Raw genomic sequence first — 18,964 nt, 5'->3', positions numbered from 1 at the left:
CTGCCGACTGCTTCACAGTGCTGAGACTTAACCCCCTGCGCCACCCAGGCAGGCCCTGTTTTGGTTTATTTTCTACCTCTCTTCCCATGTGGAAATAAACCTATCATTGTACAGCATCTGGATGTTTTGCTGTAAATTCTTGCTTACCTCAGCGCCATCTATAGTCTGCTAGCTTCTTCCCAGCAGTTGCCTAGGTAAATAAGGACTGGAATAATAGTGACAACTTCACAAAGGGAAAAATAAGAAATGACATGTCTTTCTATTAGTTGCAAAGACTCGAGAATCCATAACTTCTTTACTGCATCCAATTTTCTTGAACAGAAATTTACTTCATCTACAATACTTCAAAGTCAAATGTTACCTTTATTTTTACCCTATCAAATCATAAAATCAAGGACAGGGTGGCGTCAGGACATGAGTTATGGTTAGCACCATAATAATTCTTAATAAATGGTTAAAGTTAGAACCAAGTTCATAAACAATGAGATGAGAGGAGTCAGAAAAATCCCCTGACTTCTTGCATTTCAGAAAGACTGTTTCTTCTGACAGAAATACATAGGTGCAAGCAACCTCTGGGTGGGTAATGCCACCAAACAAAAGCAACACCTTCAAAGTCTCTCTCAGTGAGCAGAGGCAGCCAGACATTCAAACTGCCAGTCCTGAATTACAGCCTCTGAATGGTGAGGGCTTCACATTTCACTCATCAGGGCACAGCCCAATCAGAAGACAAACCCCTGCACTGCCAGGGAGCAGCAAATCCGCTTTCTTCCAGTGCGCACATGACTGAATGTGCTTCTGTCCATCATCTGGGTCATATATAGTTCAATGCGAGCTGAGCAGACAGGGCTGCAAGGAAATCTGGCGCGGTTCAATACCTTGTCTAGCCTGGGTTCCAGTATCTAATTTTTTGACTGACAAACTCATTTCTCTACCGGGACAGGATGCTGTGCTGGCTGGAAGTTCCATTTCTACAGCAAGAATCCTATCTGGAAACACAGAAGTTGTCCTCTAGCCACAGCAGCTTGAACTTTTTTGATTGTTGTTGCTGCTTTTTCCCATCACCCCCACCCCTTTTTGACAAAGATCCAACTGTAAAAAGTCTTACGTAACAGTTCAGGACTACTTCGGTTCTTTTACTGGGTAAGCACTTTCAATTTTTTTTTTTTTAACTAAAACCATTTTAACATTGAATTTGTTGAGAGACTTGACTAAAATCTTTTAAGTAATTTGTGTAGTGAAATACTGTCAGTGGATTTTTTAGTCTCATTTCTGCACGTGCTCCTTTGTTCTCAGAACAGAAGCTTTTTATACACACCCCATAACGCAGCTGGAGAGAGTTATGAAGTCAGTTATTATAAGGAACACAAAGGTTGCTTTACATTCTTTGCCTTTAATTAATTTTGTATTTGTTTTCTTAAAATGCACTATTTAAAGAAGGGAGAAATTCACAAAAGAATAAACTGTTGGAGAATCTAGCAAAGTTTGAAGTTTTTACCACCTTTTCTATCTGTAGTTTTGTGTGGCCAAACACTTGTGCCGCCTGGGGCGGTGGGGGTAGAGGCAAGCGTAGACAGAGAGGAACTAAGCCAGACATGGACAAAGGCATGAGCCAAAACCAGACAGTCCTGGCCGTTCGATAGGCCAGCAGTGGGTGAGACAGGTCAGCCAGCTGCAAGGGCGGGAGGGAGGGGAAGGGGTATGGATGTGTGAGGTGCTCATGCGTGCGATCGTGACTAGATTCTGAAACTGCCAGCCATTTTCCCAGCTATGCTTTGTGTAATCTAAAGGAATGCATCTCCTCTGAAGCAGTCTAGCCAGAGCCCAGTGATAGAGCGGAGCACGATAAAGACCATGGCATATGGGATCAGAAAATGCTGGAACTCTGGGGTGGGCGAGAGGGAATGTCGAGGGTGTGGAAATTTTTTAGTGATCTGGAATGTGTTGAGTGACAGGAAGTGCCCCAAGCTCACCCCCACCCCCCAACTCTTCTCAGTCGCGCCTGCTTTTGTCTAACTCTTGTAATCTACACACTACTGCTTACAAAGCTGTCTGAGTTTAAGACAAAAAGAAACATAAAAGGCTCTCCATTCCATAGTACCTGTGATATGGAAAGAATGTAGAAAACATGACCCTTCAAGCCTGTGGACATTTTTTCAAGTATATAGGACAAAGATAAAATAATAATTTTCAAAGGATAAATGAAAATGAAGAATTACAGTCTAGCTTCCTAATCTTATTTTTAAAAAATTCCTGATTTGCTATACTTAGAAAAGGCTTTTAAGTTGGTTCCTAATTGAAAGAGGCTTGTTTTGTTTGGTTAACATATTACTTTTTAAGTTTTTTAATTTTCTTTGTATAAATTTGGACTTTGGGAGGGAAAACGCAAATAACTAGTATGTACTCAGAAGACTTTCCCCTTACTGGCATTTTAGAGAATCGGTTTCTTGGAAAAAGCAGTTCTCGTCCTCATTTTTGATTGTATATGTTATAAAGGTACCTTTATGCCATAATAAATGAAAGGTAGAAAACTTTTGACAGAAAATAGTGTTCTACGTGAAAACAAGTTAGCATTTCTCCAAACTTCCGTATTATATGTCAACAGAAATACTAATTCTCAAGAGAAAAGTAGCCAGATAATAGACTAGTTAACCCTACCTTTGGAGGAATGAAATAGAAAATTAAGTGTGAATAAAATGATACTTGGGAATGTTTCTACCTCCTACGACAAAGGATACTGCTGGTCAGTCTAGGAGTTAATCTTTCCTAGTGTGGCTCTCAGTCTTCATGCCAAGCAGATGTTATTCACATGACGATACGAAAAGTCCATTCATATATCTCACTACCTGGATTTGAATAGAAACCAGACAGCAATTCTTTAGTCCCAGCCACCATTCGCCCCACTGGACAATAGCGATTTGTTAGCACAGAGTCACAGGCTGTGGGACACAAAGCTTGGCGTTGCAGAAAGATGGGGGATTCAGAGAACAGGAAATTACAGGCCTGATGCACTCCTGGCAGCTCTGAGAATACAAAAAAAAAAAAGGCAACACAGCGATGCCATGTTTAAGAGCTACTCTAGTTTTTTTTAACCACCTCCAGTGTCATAAAAGCTCTATTGTTGGAGTACATAAAGTCACGAGTCCCATGTGCTCCCTTTTCTCACTACAGGGAACTTCATTCAGTACCCTGGCACAGTCAGAAAAATCAAAAGCACCCAGAGTTGATTAGTTGTGAACTTTGGTAGAAAGGAGAGAAGCACTGTCAAAGAAAAAAATATGCTTGTTAACACAAGAAGTAAAAAATTAGTATTATAAAAAAAAAAAAATCATAAGATCAAGATAATCAAAATGAAACCAAAGGTGTAAGACTCCAGGGAAAGAAATGTTTCTTTCAAAATACAGAAAATCTATCATCTAACTCCATCCAAAGTTTCTTCAGAAGACATATGTCAACTTAAAAACTAATCTTACAAAGAAAACATCTGAGTTCTGGGTTATATTTTCCAAAACAAAATAATCAAAGTCCTAAGGATTTATTTTATTATATTAGAAAGTTTCCTTTGTTGATTATCAGTATATAATAAGTTCCCTGGCTAAATTTAAAAACTGCCTCTACTGTCCTCTCTTTAGAGTTAATAAAAAAGATCACCGGACATTCTAGGTAAGGGGAGAGAGAATTCTCCAATCTCAATGGGTAGAGGCAAACAGTACACGGGTCCCTGTTCAGCAACTCACGCAGCAACCTGCGTGCCAACAGGCCAGAAGGGTGTTCACTTCAACAGGAGACCCTGCATAATGAAGCTGTAGTGGACACCTCGAAGAAGATTTTGAAACCAAACTTCATTTTTCATCTGTAATAAAGAGATTATGGAGAATGTTCAGATAGTGGCACATGCAGTAGTGGCCAGAGTAATTAAGATGCTCCAGCGTGACAGTGTCAAAAAGTTCCTTGTAAATTATGAAAAAACTAAGTCTATAGTCTCACAAAAATCACTATTATGGATTATGTGGAACAGCAAAGAACAAGGTTTTAAAATCAGTCAAACCCGGATTTGATTATCAGCATCTACCACACAAGCTAGATGATACTAGGAAAATGCATTAACTTTGCTTAGATGTGCATCTTTATCTGCAGAATGGGGAAACAGCCACCCAACAGGATACATGGAAGGATTCACAATAAAGCACATAAAGAATCTAGTAAGGCATGAACACAGTTGCAATTAAAAAAAGGATAGCTATTACTTATTACTATATTTTCCCCCTTAAATCATCATGATGACTCTTTGTAGACAGATAATACTCAACATACAGGGAAGTATTCATCAAGTATCCTAAAATACTAATGGAGGCTATGTCAGTATTTCAACCAGAGTAAAATGAAAATGTTCCTTTGCTAACCAGCTTTTCCCAGCCAATGTGTGACCATGCAACCTGACTTTGCCAGAAAAATCTCAAGCTATAGTTGGTTCAAATTATCAGCATGGTTGCTGTGTATTCACAGTCTTTTATACTATGGGCCTGTGATGTTTCAGATAGAAGAACAATGATCTGTAGCTAAGAACTAAACTTTATCCTGAGGAATGCATGCACATTGCTAAGTGACTATAAAGCAATGGCTTCCAAATACTGGGAACCTGATGCCTGTTCAAGAAAATGGAAAGGGTTATTTTAGAAGCTTCATTCTCCCGGTTGAGATTACTGAAGCAGAATATGCATATGAAAAACTGCATATGAAAATCTCTGAAGAAATATTAAACTGAAGCATTTTTTCATGGAACATTTAAATAACCTAGAATATAATAATAGTAGTAATGAACTGGCAAAACATTTAGTGCCTTACGGCCTTCAATTATGAACTCAGTTTATGGTCAAGACTAGCTGCAGTGAATTATGCCTCCTCAAGGTTTTAGTGCTTAACAAAACAAAATCCAAGTGATTTCTATCATGACTACATGCCTTAACCTCCAACTCTACATGTCAAGTGAACTAGACATAATAAACATGGCCAAGACGTTCTTAGATTTTCATGCTATTCTCAAGTTATCCTGCAAGGTACAAAATGAGTATCTAGGTACTATGCCTGCTGGGCAAAAGAAACATGGATCGTAGGGTCAAGCGGGCATGGGTTAGAATCCTAGCTCTGCCAGTTATTACTATGTGATCTTAGGCCACTTCCTGTCTTTTGTCTCAGACTCTTCATGCACAAAATACAAATATTAATATCTTCCTGCCATGTAGTTTTAAGTTTTAAGGCTCACGTGTCATTATGTGAAACATCTTTTCCTGGCACATGGAAAACACTTCAAAAATATCAATTCTGTTAAAACACAGTTAAAGATTTGAAGTCCAATTGATTTTCTGAAACTCTTCCCAATTGGAAATAGAAGGGTTCCAAGCTGATTTACAGCACAGGTCATTCTCTGTTTTAATTTAATAAAGACAAACATGTGACAATAAAGCTGTCAACACAATGCAAAGAATTCAAATCACAGAAACAAATAATAAACTTATTGACTGAGTATGGGAAAATTATTACTTGAATAATGACGTATAACATCAGATTTTAGTATTATCAGCATAATTTGATACTATACTAATTTAATACTTAAGTAAAAATACACAAATCATTTTATTGAAAGTAGCATTTCCTAAAGACTCATGGTATAAAATTTCTATTAATTTGTCTTGGTGATTAAAACAAAAACCTAAAAGAAAGTTCTAAAATATTACCCATTATTGGGAAATTAAAGTAGTCTCCTGCAGGTACAGGAAAGAAAATTCATACCTTTTAAAATCAAAGCCACAGAAGAAATTTCTGGAACCTATGTTTTCCTATTATATCTACAGACTTTCGCAGAACCAGAAATAAAAGGTGTTTCATAATGATGCCAAATAAATGAAAAATGTTGGACATGTCATATAACCTTTTAAAGCACATACAGTAGTAATAGGCTTTCCAAAGCAAACAGCAGAAGTATGAGGGAGATAGTGTATTGTAGTGGGAAATCTGAAAAGGCAGATTTATCTCCCAAAAAATGTATTTATACTAGAGAATAAAGGACAACTAGAAATTAGAGGTGAGAAATCTGGATTTCCCAACAGAGTATTCAAATTCATCCTCTGTACAGTGTAGCTACTATAAAACGTTTTACAGGACTGCGCCTCCCCTCGTGGCACAGCGGTTGAGCGCTGGGCTGCGAGGCTGCCACAGCTTCTCCAGTGCCGGTTCGTTCCCCGGCCGCCAGCGAGGGTCCCACCAAAAAAAAAAGTTTTACAGGTAGATTAGATATTAGGTAATTAGATAACTGACAGATTAGACAGACAGATGATGAATTATCACTGCAAGAATTTCCATGGATGCCACCAACGTTAATAAATAAATCACAAAAAGTCTGCAGAGGAAAAGGTTCCTGAAAACCTCAGCAGGTACTTCTACATTCTTACTGAATGTTGACCAAGTAGAGCCCTTTTTCTCAAGTCATTCATGCAACAAATATTAAGTTCTCAAGTATTTATCATGCACAGTCCTAGACCGAGGTTGACTGATGAGCAAAACAATAAATATTTGCTACACCTCATGAAGGAGACAGGCTAAAAATTGAGATAATTAGAAGCCATATTATTTTTTAAATTAATTATTTTATTTATACAAGCACTGGTTACAGTCAGAAGCTCGGGAGGGTGAGAGAATTCACCAGAGCCAGAGGGGGAAGCAGAATAGGCAGACTGACGAAGTGCACTGCTGAGGAGGGCAGCGGACACAGCAGGAAAGGTCTGCGCACCATGTGGGACCCTCGCTGGTGGCTGGTGGCTGGTGATGGAACCAGCGCTGCAGAGGCTGCAGGGAGCTTCGCAGCCCAGTGCTCAACCACTGCGCCACCAGAGGAGGCACCATATTATTTTTTTTTAATGGTCCTTCTGAGCTTAAGAACTTTAAAAATGTAAAAATGGGGTCTCCCCGGTGGCGCAGCGGTTGAGCGCTGGGTTGCGAAGCTGCCCGCAGCCTCTGCAGCGCCGGTTCGATCCCCAGCTGCTCCCCGGCCACCAGAGGAGGGTCCCACATGGCGCGCAGACCTCTCCTGCTGCCCGCTGCTCCCCTCAGCAGTGTACTTCGGTCCTTCTGCCTGCTCTGCTCCCCGCTCTGGCTCTGGTGAATTCTCTCACCTTCCCGCGCTTCTGACTGTACCCAGTGCTTGTATAAATAAAACAAACAAACAAACAAATAAATAAATAAATCTTGGGGGGGAAAAAAAAGAAAAAAATGTAAAAATGGATCCAATGATCTGAGGAAAATGGCTCTGCCATCTGTTTAAGGTGAACTAATTAATATACTTAAGATTTTAGAAAAATGTACACCCTCCCTCTTTTTTCTGATTCAAAAAAAGAGTATGTTAAACTACAAGATCTTAATAGATTTTAAGCCGTTATGGAATTGAAATACCTTCAAATGCAGAGGCTGGTTTCACAAAGACCATTACTCAAATCTGTGGTAAGCCACTAACTCGTATAAAAATGTAGCCTCCTCTTGATGGATATTTAAGAACAAGGTAATTTCTGGAGAAGCAAGAGAAAGGGGGCCTGGGTATGGAATGACATTCCAGGAGCAGATCATCATACAATGGAACATTAAATGTCATACATATTTCATTAGCCTCCTTCCCTAAATCTGTGTTCTTAACACTTACCATTGCCTGTAACGGCATGCTGCGAACATGAATGCACAGCTAAGTTAGCAGTACTCAATGACTCATCTGGCTCTTTTGTTTTTTTTTTTTTTAAAGGAGAAAAAGTACATTGAACTTTATTTATTTATTTTTAAATTTCTATTTATTTATTTATTTATACAAGCACTGGGTACAGTCAGAAACGCGGGAGGGTGAGAGAATTCACCAGAGCCAGAGCGGGGAGCAGAGCAGGCAGAAGGACCAAAGTACACTCCTGAGGGGAATAGTGGGCGGCAGGAGAGGTCTGCGCACCATGTGGTACCCTCCTCCGGTGGCCGGGGAGCAGCCGGGGATCGAACCAGCGCTGCAGAGGCTGCGGGCAGCTTCGCAACCCAGCGCTCAACCGCTGCGCCACCGGGGAGGCCCTCATCTGGCTCTTACCAACCAAGAATATATTTTACATTGATGATAAATATAAAGAGGAAACGCTAAAGTCACAACTAGGCTTCTGTGGCAATTCACCCTAAAAACTAGAATCACCTATGTTCATGACATGTCTAAGTATTACCCTCTCATCCAGTAGGAATTTAGTGTTTGATGTCCTAAGACCACGGAAAAAAGCTGTTATTACCAGTGGTGTTAAGCAGATCCATATGGCACAATGTTACCTCCACAGAACCCAAGGCTCAGCTCCCAACATCCAAAAGTCCTAATCGAGAAATTCCCATTTAGTTCCTTGACACTCGTAAAACCAGGTTTTTTTTCCCCACTGGTTAAAACTCAATATTATGTGTCTTTTGCTTTTTCTTTGTTCGCTAAATCAAGTGGAAAAGAGATACAGCAAATGTACTCAGAACAAATTAGAGTTTTACATACACACACACACGCACACACGCACACACACACGGGAGGGGGTGGTGTCACAATTTGATCAAGATTTTGAACAAGATATTGGTAGAATTACCTCTATAAGCCTTTCCAAAAGCATTACATTTTGTCAGACTTAATTCTCGGTATATCATAAATTACTAGAACAGAGAAATTTCTTCTGCTTAGTTACTTTAAAAGTTCGTAGGTATATATTTCATTCATTCAAGAGATATCCATTAAGTATTGAGAGTGTGCCAACCCCTGTTCTAGATACTGGAGACACAATAAACAAGACAAAGGTTCTATCCTTGGGCATTATAGTCACAAAGACTTAAATCCAGTTCTCAGCTTGAGCACTAACTGACTGTATGACCACAGACAAATTTGCCTCTCTGAAACTTCCGGTTTCTCCTCAAGAATAGAAAAGGAAAAATAACACCACTTCACAGAGCTATAGTGAGAATTATATTTAAATTGGACAGTCCAGCAGTGTCTAGAATACGACCGGTACTTAATAGTAGTTATAGATTTTTACAAGTAGCAGACATTACTACTATCCATCCTATTTTCATATCCATGTATGTAAGAACCACTGTAGCAGTTTTTAAGTAACAGGTTCCAATGGCTTGACTTTATCTAAAACATTTGCTTCAGGTATTAAGAATTAATCAGAATAAGTCATTAATGGATAAAATATAAAAACTCTGGTTATTTATTCTGGTTGTATATGCTAAACTTAAGATAGCAAAAATATATAAAACAAATACTCTGAAGTTGGGATGTTAATGGTGAAATGGATTTTTGCAGTTACACAGATTTCAAAGGGTAGGGCACTTTATCTCTAATTGCATTACTATTTCAGCCCATTTAATTTTAAAAAATGGACAGAAGAAGCATCTGAAAGATTTGGAATCTCAATGTTACCATAATCTTCAAGAAGGACAAATAAAACATACCTTTCTTTTCCAAATTATGATGAAAGTTACAGAAAGAAATTCCTCTGATTTCAAATTCTTAATTGTTGAGATACACTTTTTAAAGAAATATTTTTTCATCTTATAAAAATAGAATACTTACTGTAGACAGATGGGAAGTACAAAAAATAAAAAGACAAAGAACAATTCTTAATCTCCAAAAAAGAGATTACTATTATTCAGGTCCTCCGTGGTGGCCTACGGGTTAAGTCTTAGCACTATCACCACTACAGCGTATGTTAGATCCTAGTCAGGGAGCTGACACATATATGGTGCAGCAGACCTCTCCTGTCTCACCAGCTGTTGACCTTAGCATGTATTTCAGTAAATCCACCTGTACTGCTCCCCAATGCCTCTGGTTAATCCTCTCACCCACCACACCTCAGGCCTACAGTTCTTCTACACATACACACAAAAGTTTTTCACAACCCCACCATCTAAAGATAACCACAGTCTTATTTTATGGTTAATTTATTAGTCAATTTTTAAAATAGTGGTGTTTCTCTGTCATTACACAAATAGTACCTAATTTATAAAGAAAATTTAGATAAGGAAAAGCAAAAAACAAAATTGTCATCTATAATCCTACTCAAAGAGAAAATCCTTATTAATATCTTGGTGTAGATTTCATACACAATGGAATCAATTCTCTACATATAGCTTTATATTGTGATTTATTCACCTATAAGCATTAATATGGTTTTAGATATCTAGATGGTTTCCAGTTATTCTTTATTATAAATAATACAGTAGTGAACATATTTATATAGAAATCATATGTATCATATATATCAGAATGACTAGAAAAATGAAAACTGCCCAGGACACTGTCATGATCAATTTAAAAATAAAAATTTAGAGAGAAAAGAAATGAAAATTAATACAATCCAGTTGAATAGATTCTGCTTGGATGGCCTGATACCAACACACAGTAATGTCTGGCCAACTACCTAGAGTCAAGAGGAATTCAAATATTGACAGGAAGAAAAAAAAAAAAACCTCTTACTTTCCACAGAATAACAAATAAATCATTTTTTATTTCCTTGTAATTTTCCCTCCAAATTCTACTTTAAGTCCTACAAGAGGAATTTATCCCTAACAGAAAATAAAGCCCAAGATCTAATAATATGTATATCACATAGAAGAGAAATTGCCACAATAACTGCATGCTCCAGAAGTGATCAGTTCAGCGTGAAAGGTCAGGTTTCTACTAAAGCTTTTCATCTCCTAGAAAACACTGATACCTATTTATGTATTTCCAAAATACACCCTCTCCAAATAATAGCAAATAACATGTATCAAGGATCTAGTATGTGTCAGGCATGGTGCTGTGCTTTTCTAGATGTGTCATTTTAATAATCATAATGACCTAAAAAATTCAGCCCCTATTTTATTAGTCTATTTTATTGACAAAGATACTGAAGTTTGGAAAGAAATGACTCTTTCACTGATGAAACTGGTAGGGAACAATAACATCCAAATTTAAACCCAGGTGACTGGCTCTTGAAGATCTGTTCACATCACTATACCAGTTTTATTTATTTATTTTTTTAAAGGTTTTTTTTTTTTTTTTTTTTAAGATTTGTTTATTTATACAAGCACTGGGTACAGTCAGAAGTGTGGGAAGGTGAGAGAATTCACCAGAGCCAAGCGGGGAGCACAACAGGCAGACTGACGAAGTACACTGCTGAGGGGAGCAGTGGGCATGGCAAGAGAGGTTTGCACGCCTTGTGGGACCCTCGCCAGTGGCCGGGGATCGAACTGGTGCTGCAGAGGCTGCAGGCAGCTTCGCAGCCCAGCACTCAACCGCTGCGCCACCACGGAGGCCCACCAGTTTTATTTTCTATGGTGCCCCCCTCTTAATTATTTATTAGGTTTCAAGTCTCCAGAAAAAGTTATAACTATATGATTTCTTAAAAATTATGGCAATACAGCCTAATTTGTAGACATATATTTAGTGCTTCTAAAATAAAGTTTCCATCACATGCTGTTTTAAAGAGTATGGAGTAGTGGGCCTCCCCGGTGGCGCAGCGGTTGAGCGCTGAGCTGCGAAGCTGCCCGCAGCCTCTGCAGCGCCGGTTCGATCCCCCGCTGCCAGGGAGGGTCCCACATGGCGTGCGGACCTCTCCTGCCGCCCGCTGCTCCCCTCAGCAGTGTGCTTCGGTCCTTCTGCCTGCTCTGCTCCCCGCTCTGGCTCTGGTGAATTCTCTCACCCTCCCGCTTCTGACTGTACCCAGTGCATGTATAAATAAATAAATAAATAAATAAATAAATAAATAAATAAATAAATAAATAAATCTTAAAAAAAAATAATAAATAAATAAAAAAATAAAAAGTATGGAGTATCTGAAAGAATGGCATCTCAAACAATATGAGAATCTGAAAGCCTTTTGTAAATGGTAACGTAAAATTGTTATAACATTATTTTTTTAATTTATTTTTTAATATTTATTTTATACAAGAACTGGGGTACAGGCCAGAAGCACGGGAGGGTGGGAAGATTCACCAGAGACAGATCGGGGAGCAGAACAGGCAGATGGACTGAAGACACTACTGAGGGGAGCAGCGGGCGAGACAGGAGAGGTCTGTCACGCCATGTGGGTACCTCCCTGGCCGGCCGGGAATGGAACCTGTGCTGCAGAGGCTGTGGACAGCTTCACAGCGCTGTGCTCAACACGCTGAGCCACCAGGGAGGCCCCTAACATTATTATTTTAAGGCATTTGTTCTGCTTCAAAATAGTTTCATGAAATTTAGCTTCCTTTTGATAACAGATAACCAAAAACTTACCAGTTAAATTTACCAGACATTTAATTCTGTACAGACAGCAAAGTGTGGAGAAAAAAGCAGACATAGTAAGACAACATGAGTTTAACTAAAGCTTCATTACAAAATTTCTAACTAAAACCCTCTGAGTCTCAGTTCCTCCAGCTGTAAAGTGGAATAGTACCTGATTCCTCATATGAGTCTTAAATGACAAAGTGCCTCAGGCCTCCCCTGGTGGCACAGGTGGTTGAGCGCAGCTGTCCTCAGTGAAGCTGTCCTCAGCCCCTGCAGCGCAGGTTTGATCCCAGCTGGCCGGGGAGAATCCCACATAGCGCGGTGGACCTCTCCTGTCTCACCCGCTGCTCCCCTCATCAGTGTATTTCAGTCAGTCTGCCTGTTCTGCTCCCCGCTCTGTCTCTGGTGAATTCTCTCAGCCTCCTGCACATTTGGCCTGTACCCCAGTTCTTGTATGCATGAATAAATAAATCTTCAAAAAAAAAAAAATGACAGTGCCTCATGCCCAGAGTAGTGATCAATTATCGCTAAAATTCTTTTAGAATTTTCCCTGTTTTTTATTTTAAATAAAAGTTTTCCCTATTTTATTTATGCATACAAGAGCTGGGGTATAGGCTAGAGGAGTTGGAGGTGAGAGGATTCATCAGAAACAGAGTGGGGAGTAGAACACATGGACCTACTGAAATACACTGCTGAGGGGAGCCGCTAAGTACTAAGACTTAACCCCTTGCCCCACCAGGGAGGCACTAGGGTTTTTCCTTTTAAAAGAGTAAGATGGGCCTCCCCAGTGGCGCAGCGGGTTGAGCGCTCTGCTGTGGAGCTGTCCTACCAGCCTCTTCAGCGTGGGTTCGATTCCCAGTTGGCCAGGGAGCTACCCACATGGCATGGCAGACCTCTCCTGTCTCGCCCACTGCTCCCCTCAGCAGTGCTCTCTGTCTTCCCGTGCTGCTTGCTCCCTGCTCTCTGGTGAATCCTCCCACCCTCCCATGCCTCTGGCCTGTACCCCAGTTCTTGTATAAAAATAAATGAATCTTTAAAATAAATAAATTAATTAAAAATAAATAAATAGTCAGATGGTCGTTTGCTGGTAGATGTGGCCTATGTAGGAAAACCAAGACTTCTCTTACCCAAAATGTGTGGCTGAAAAAAACCATTTTTCAGTAGGTTTAGGACTTACTTTTGGAATAACTTTTGTTATTCAGTAGTGTACTTTTTAATCAAGCATTAAATGGTACCTTTTATTTACTCAAGGACTCACTGAGCTACTTTGTGGCAAGTGAAGGATAAATGCTGTAAATCCGCTGGGAAAAAAGCTCACATTGTAATAGAAGAGACAAATCTTAGACAGGAAATATGGTGCTCTGAAGTGAGATGATAAAGGAAAAAGCCCAGGAATATGGAATCCCAAAGTAAAAGCACTCAACCTCATTAGAGGAAGACAACATGGAGGAGGAACATCCGAGATGAGTCTTGAAAAATAAATTTACAGAAAAGGAAAATATAAGGTCTTTTATAGCATAAGAAATAGTATAAGCAAAAGCACTGATATGAGAGACCAAATCATACATCCAAGAAACCACATGTGCAAAGTGGCTAGAGCCTAGGGTGAGTAGAGAACCTTGATAAAGAAAGTAGAGGTTTCTTTTGTCAGGCTCAAGCTGTGAAATTCATTCTAACTCTATGTAGTAACTTGCTAAACTATGTACAGACGGCAACTTCATTCCCATTTGATATTTTAATGTGCTAATTTCCCCTCCATCAAACTAGTTTAAAAAAAAAAAAAACTTAACATACCTCGTTTTATGATGGATATATGAACTCCAAACACTAGTCACTTTTCATCTAGCAGTCAGGAAACAACACTACTTTTAAAAAAAAAAAAGAAGTTTGAAGTGGGTAATTATTGAAGTATATATAGCTACTCAAGATGTGCAAACTTCTCTGGCAGACTTTTACTTTGTTGACTCATAGAATTGAATATAAAGCAGGATCTCCATAAACACTAAATTAAATTATAGTGAGAAAGAAAAAAAATCTTTAATGTATTTACTCTTCATTAAAGCACCAAATGGAATGAAACTGTTAAACTTTCCTTTTTTCTCCCTAGACGTCCCCTTACATGAAATTTGTCAACATACTTCTTAAGATTCTTTTGTTTTCAGATCAGATTAATTTTAGTTATTGAGAAAGCTCTAAAAACTAGGAAATGGCAAGTCTGTATTTTATTACTAAATTATTACATTCTGACATTAAGTCTCCAGGTTAGATCCATGCAGAGGCAACTGACAAAAACAGTTAGTTTCAGCAAAACTGTCAAGAAATCCTGACTGGGAACATGAAGGAGTGAGCACGATCAAGGAAAAAATTCGGAGTAGATGAAGCAAAGGGTGTATCTAGTTTAGGAGCAATGAGTAAACACTGTAGCTTAGCAAGTAGTCTACTAAAGGTCCAATGTCTCTGAAAGCCCATGCCAGTTAAAGCACTTAAGATTTCATCTACAGGTCATCAGGGCATCAAATTTTCAAGCAAAGTCAAATTTACATTTACCCACTGGGTGTAAAATGAATTAGAGGTAGGCAAGTAAACCACTTAGTCTGTTTTAGTCATTCAGATGAAAAGTGGTAGCAGTAAAGATACAAAGGCTGTCATGTACGCCAACATGGATGAACTTTAGGACATTATGTTAAGTGAAATGAGAGTCACAAAAGACAAACACTGTATGAATCCATTTATATTGGGCGTTTAAAATAGTCAAATTCGCAGAAACAGAAAGTAGAATTGTGGTGACCAAGGATAGGGAGAAAGCGAAAAGAGGGATTATTTAATGGGTACAGTGTTTCAATTTTCCACAATGAGAAGGTTCTAGAGAGCTGTGGATCAACAATACGAATATACTTAACACTACTTAACTGTACTTCTTGAAAGGGTTACCATGGTAAATTTTGTGCTTTTTTTTTACCACAATTTTAAAAAAATGCAAAGTGAAGGGTAGGCTTTCTTTATTTGGTTTTAACATTTTGTTCTATTTAACCTCTGAGTAATATCTCTTGCTATTTTACTGAATTATAAAATGAACATGGCTAAATAGGATTTAACTTACAGGACATCCAAGTTCTACATATCTTACTTGTGCTACTTAACAATTCCTCCATCAAAGTGATTGCTTAGAACAACCCCCCCAAAAGCTTAAAATATAAGTAAAAAAAAAATCCTCAAGATGTCACAACTGTACTCTTGATCCAAAGTATTATTAGCTTGCTATGATTCCTTCCAACCTTTACTATAAAAACATGGGGTAAAAAACTCATTCATTAAGGCAACTCTTAAGTGACTAATCCAAAGTTATTAACTAGAGAGAGAATTTTAAAACATCCTTGCGTCCCATGCTGTTTACCCTCGTATTTTTAAACCATGCTACTGCCTAGACATAAAAAAATTGTTTATTCACATGTAAAAATACACTAATCTCAAATGCAAAAGTCAATGAATTTTTAAAAAATGAACACAGTTGGGGAATCAACACCCAAATCAAGATATGGAACATCAATAATACCCAGAAACCTCCTTTCTGCCCCCTCATTCATTATCTCCCCTTACTACAGGTAACTACCATTGTAACATTTATCACCACAGATCAGTTTTGACTATTTTTGAACTTTAGATAAGGTAATTGCACGTTACATAACCTTTTGTGTTGTCAAGACATCTTTTGCACAACATTCTGTGTAGGAGATTCATTCATGTGTTGCATATATTGTGATTGTGTATCCTTATCAGTGCCACAGTTTCCACTTTAAAGATTGTACCAATTTAATTATCCATTCTAGCTGCTGATAAATACAGTTGGACTATTACAAATAATGTCACTACAAAAATTCTTATACATGTCTTTTGGCACATACTTTATCCATTTTTTAATTGGATATATGACTAGAAATGGAATTGCTTGTGTTCAGCTCCCACAGCTATAACTGAAGAGTGTTTGTTTTGTTTTGTTTTTTTTTGTGGGACCGTCGCTGGCAGCCAGGGAACGAGCCGGCGCAGCAGAGGCTGCAGCCAGCCTCGCAGCCCAGCGCTCAACCGCTGCGCCACCAGGGGAGGCCCTATAACTGAAGAGTTTTCAAATGTTTGTGCCACTTTATACTCCACTTACTTTGATGGAGGGGAATGTTGTCACTCCTAGAAGTTTTGCTGTTTACTTCAATTTTATCCATTCTGATAGGTATGCAGTAGCATATCTTTTAAAAGAAAAAAATTTTTTTCAAATTCTGGCTAGTGATGTTGAGCATCTTGGGCCACAGCTGACAGATATTTGGAAGGTAGACTTACATAAATCTAAGTGACCAACTGATTAGAGACAAGAAAAACTGCAGAATACCAGAAAGTGAAAAAAAAATTAGGGAAAAAAGGGATCTGTTTTGGAACCATTATGTTTGAATTTGCCAGTGGAAGTGAGTGAAATACGAGATTCAATAGTTGACTTCAAGTATAGAGACTTGCAGTGAAATATAAAGGCTTCTTCCCCCCAAAATAAACAAACAAACAAATCAATCAAACTAAAATCTCTAAAACCAACCAGATCTTAAGTGGGGATGAAAATAAACATACAATTCTAAAAGGTAAAAATAAAGATAAACCAAAGTACTTCCAGGAATCCTGTGAAAATAACCAAAAGTAATGGAATTATGGATCTATAGCAAATGAAATTAAAGGGAAAAGTAAACACATTAATAAAAAACAAGTTTACTAAAATGTCTGACTTTATGAGGACATCAGTAGATAAGAACAGTGTTTTCACATTCTTCACTGAAATAAACCAAAAAATTTCTAAGAATAGCCAAAACAATCCTAAGGAAAAAAAAATAAAAATGAAGGTATCAAGCGCCCTGATGTCAAACTATATTACAAAGCTACAATAATCAAAACAGAATGGTACTGGGGGGAGGTACACAGGTCAAAGGAGTAGAACTGAGAGTCCAGAAATAAAACCAAACCCATATGAATAACTAGTTTATGACAAAGGAGCCAAGATCATAAAATAGAGAAATGAAAGTCATCTACAAATTGTAGAAAACTGGACAGCCACATGCAAAAGAATGAAACTAGACCAATATCTTACACCATATACTAAAACCAATTCAAAATAGATCAAATTCTTGAATGTAAGACCTGAAACCATAAAACAGGTAAAAGAAAAAACAGGTGATAAACTTCGAAATAAGCCTTAGTGATGTATTTAGTCTTTGTAGATTCCTCTCAAAAAGCAAGAGAAACAAAAGAGAATGTAAGCAAATGGGACTAAATTAAACTAAAAAGCTTCTGCACAAAGAAACCATAACTAAAATGAAAAGGCAAGGGCTCCCTGGTGGCACAAAGGGTTAAGCACTGCACTATGAAGCAATCCACAGCCTCTACAGCACGAGTTCAATCCCCCAACCAGCCAGGGAGCAACCCACGTGGCACAGTAGACCTCTCCTGACTCGCCTATTGCTCCCCTCAGCAGTGTGCTTTAGTCACTCTGCCTGCTCTGTTCCCCGCTGTGTCTCTGGTGAATCCTCTCATCCCTCCGCACTCCCCCCCACCCCCGTATCTCTGGCCTGTACCCCAGCTCTTGTATGCATAAATAAATAAATCTTTAAAAAAAAAAATAAAATGAAAAGGCAGCCTACTGAATGAGAGAAGATATTTACAAACCATCTGCTGGAAAGAAGGTTAATATTCAAAATACATAAACACGGGCCTCCCCGGTGGTGCAGCGGTTGAGCGCTGGGCTGTGAAGCTGCCTGCAGCCTCTGCAGCGCCGGTTCGATCCCCGGCCACCAGCGAGGGTCCCACATAGCGCGCAGACCTCTCCTGCTGCCCACTGCTCCCCTCAACAGAATACTTCGTCAGTCTGCCTGCTCTGCTCTCCCCTCTGGCTCTAGTGAATTCTCTCATCTTCCCGCGCTTCTGACTGTACCCAGTGCTTGTATAAATAAAAATAAAATAAATTAAATAAAAAAAATTTTTCCAAAATACATAAACAATTCATACAACTCAGTAACAAAAACAAACAAAAAAAAAACAATGAAAAAATGGGCAATCTAAATAGGCATTTCACCAAAAAAGACACACAGATGGCCAATAGACACATGAAAAGATGTTCTGCAACGCTTATTGTAAGAGAAATGCAAATCAAAAGCACAATGAGATTTCACTTCACATCAGTTAGAAACAGTTATATCAAAAAAAAAAAAAAAAAAAAAAAAAAGAAAGAAAAGAAAAGGGCCTGCCCTGGTGGCGCAGGAGGTTGAGCACAATGCTGTGAAGCTGTCTGCAGCCTCTGCAGTGCAAGTTTGATCCGGGCTGGCCACATGGCCCAGCAGGCCTCTCCTGTCCCACCCGCTGCTCCCCTCAGCAGTGTATTTCAGTAAATCTACCTGTTCTGTTCCCCACTCTGTCTCTGGTGAATCCTCTCACCCTCCTGCGCATCTGGCCTGTACCCCAGTTCTTGTATAAATAAATAAATATTAAAAAAAATTTTAAAAATAGGTGCTGTGTGGATCAGGAGAAAAAGGAACCCTCCTGGCACTGCTGGGAATATAAATTTTTAGAATAATCATTCTGGAAAACAGTATGGAGGTTCCTCAAAAAATTAAAAATAGAACTACGATATGATCCAGGAACCTCACTTTT

General features: G+C 38.7%; 1 protein-coding gene and 1 long non-coding RNA gene across 17 annotated transcripts in view; one reads left to right on the top strand and one right to left on the bottom strand.

Annotated features, from left to right (window-relative positions):
• The window catches only part of NR6A1 (nuclear receptor subfamily 6 group A member 1), a 254,728-nt gene that overhangs the window by 74,847 nt on the left and 160,917 nt on the right, over positions 1 to 18,964 (bottom strand). The window contains exons 1-3 of one of the 15 annotated variants that reach the window (XM_054689679.1): positions 16,443 to 16,642; positions 14,084 to 14,154; positions 7,444 to 7,556 (exon numbers count right to left, since the gene is read on the bottom strand). The exons of 12 other annotated variants lie outside the window; for them this stretch is intronic. In XM_054689679.1, coding sequence (XP_054545654.1) covers positions 7,444 to 7,477 — 34 coding nt within the window. In that variant the 5' untranslated portion in view covers positions 7,478 to 7,556; positions 14,084 to 14,154; positions 16,443 to 16,642. Of the gene's footprint in view, positions 1 to 7,443; positions 7,557 to 14,083; positions 14,155 to 16,442; positions 16,643 to 18,964 lie in introns of those variants that run through there. 2 more of the 15 variants (XM_054689678.1, XM_054689680.1) reach the window with 2 other exon arrangements.
• LOC119230856 (uncharacterized) overlaps positions 785 to 18,964 on the top strand; it is a 57,295-nt gene continuing 39,115 nt past the window's right edge. For both annotated transcript variants that reach the window (XR_008549736.1, XR_005121821.2), the window contains exon 1: positions 785 to 1,140. This is a non-coding gene — a long non-coding RNA (uncharacterized LOC119230856). The remainder of the gene's footprint in view (positions 1,141 to 18,964) is intronic.

Source organism: Talpa occidentalis, unplaced genomic scaffold (assembly GCF_014898055.3).
Source record: "Talpa occidentalis isolate TD23 unplaced genomic scaffold, MPIMG_talOcc4v2.1 talOcc4.7, whole genome shotgun sequence".
Taxonomy (NCBI): domain Eukaryota; kingdom Metazoa; phylum Chordata; class Mammalia; order Eulipotyphla; family Talpidae; genus Talpa; species Talpa occidentalis.
This window is presented reverse-complemented; position numbering and strand designations above follow the sequence as displayed.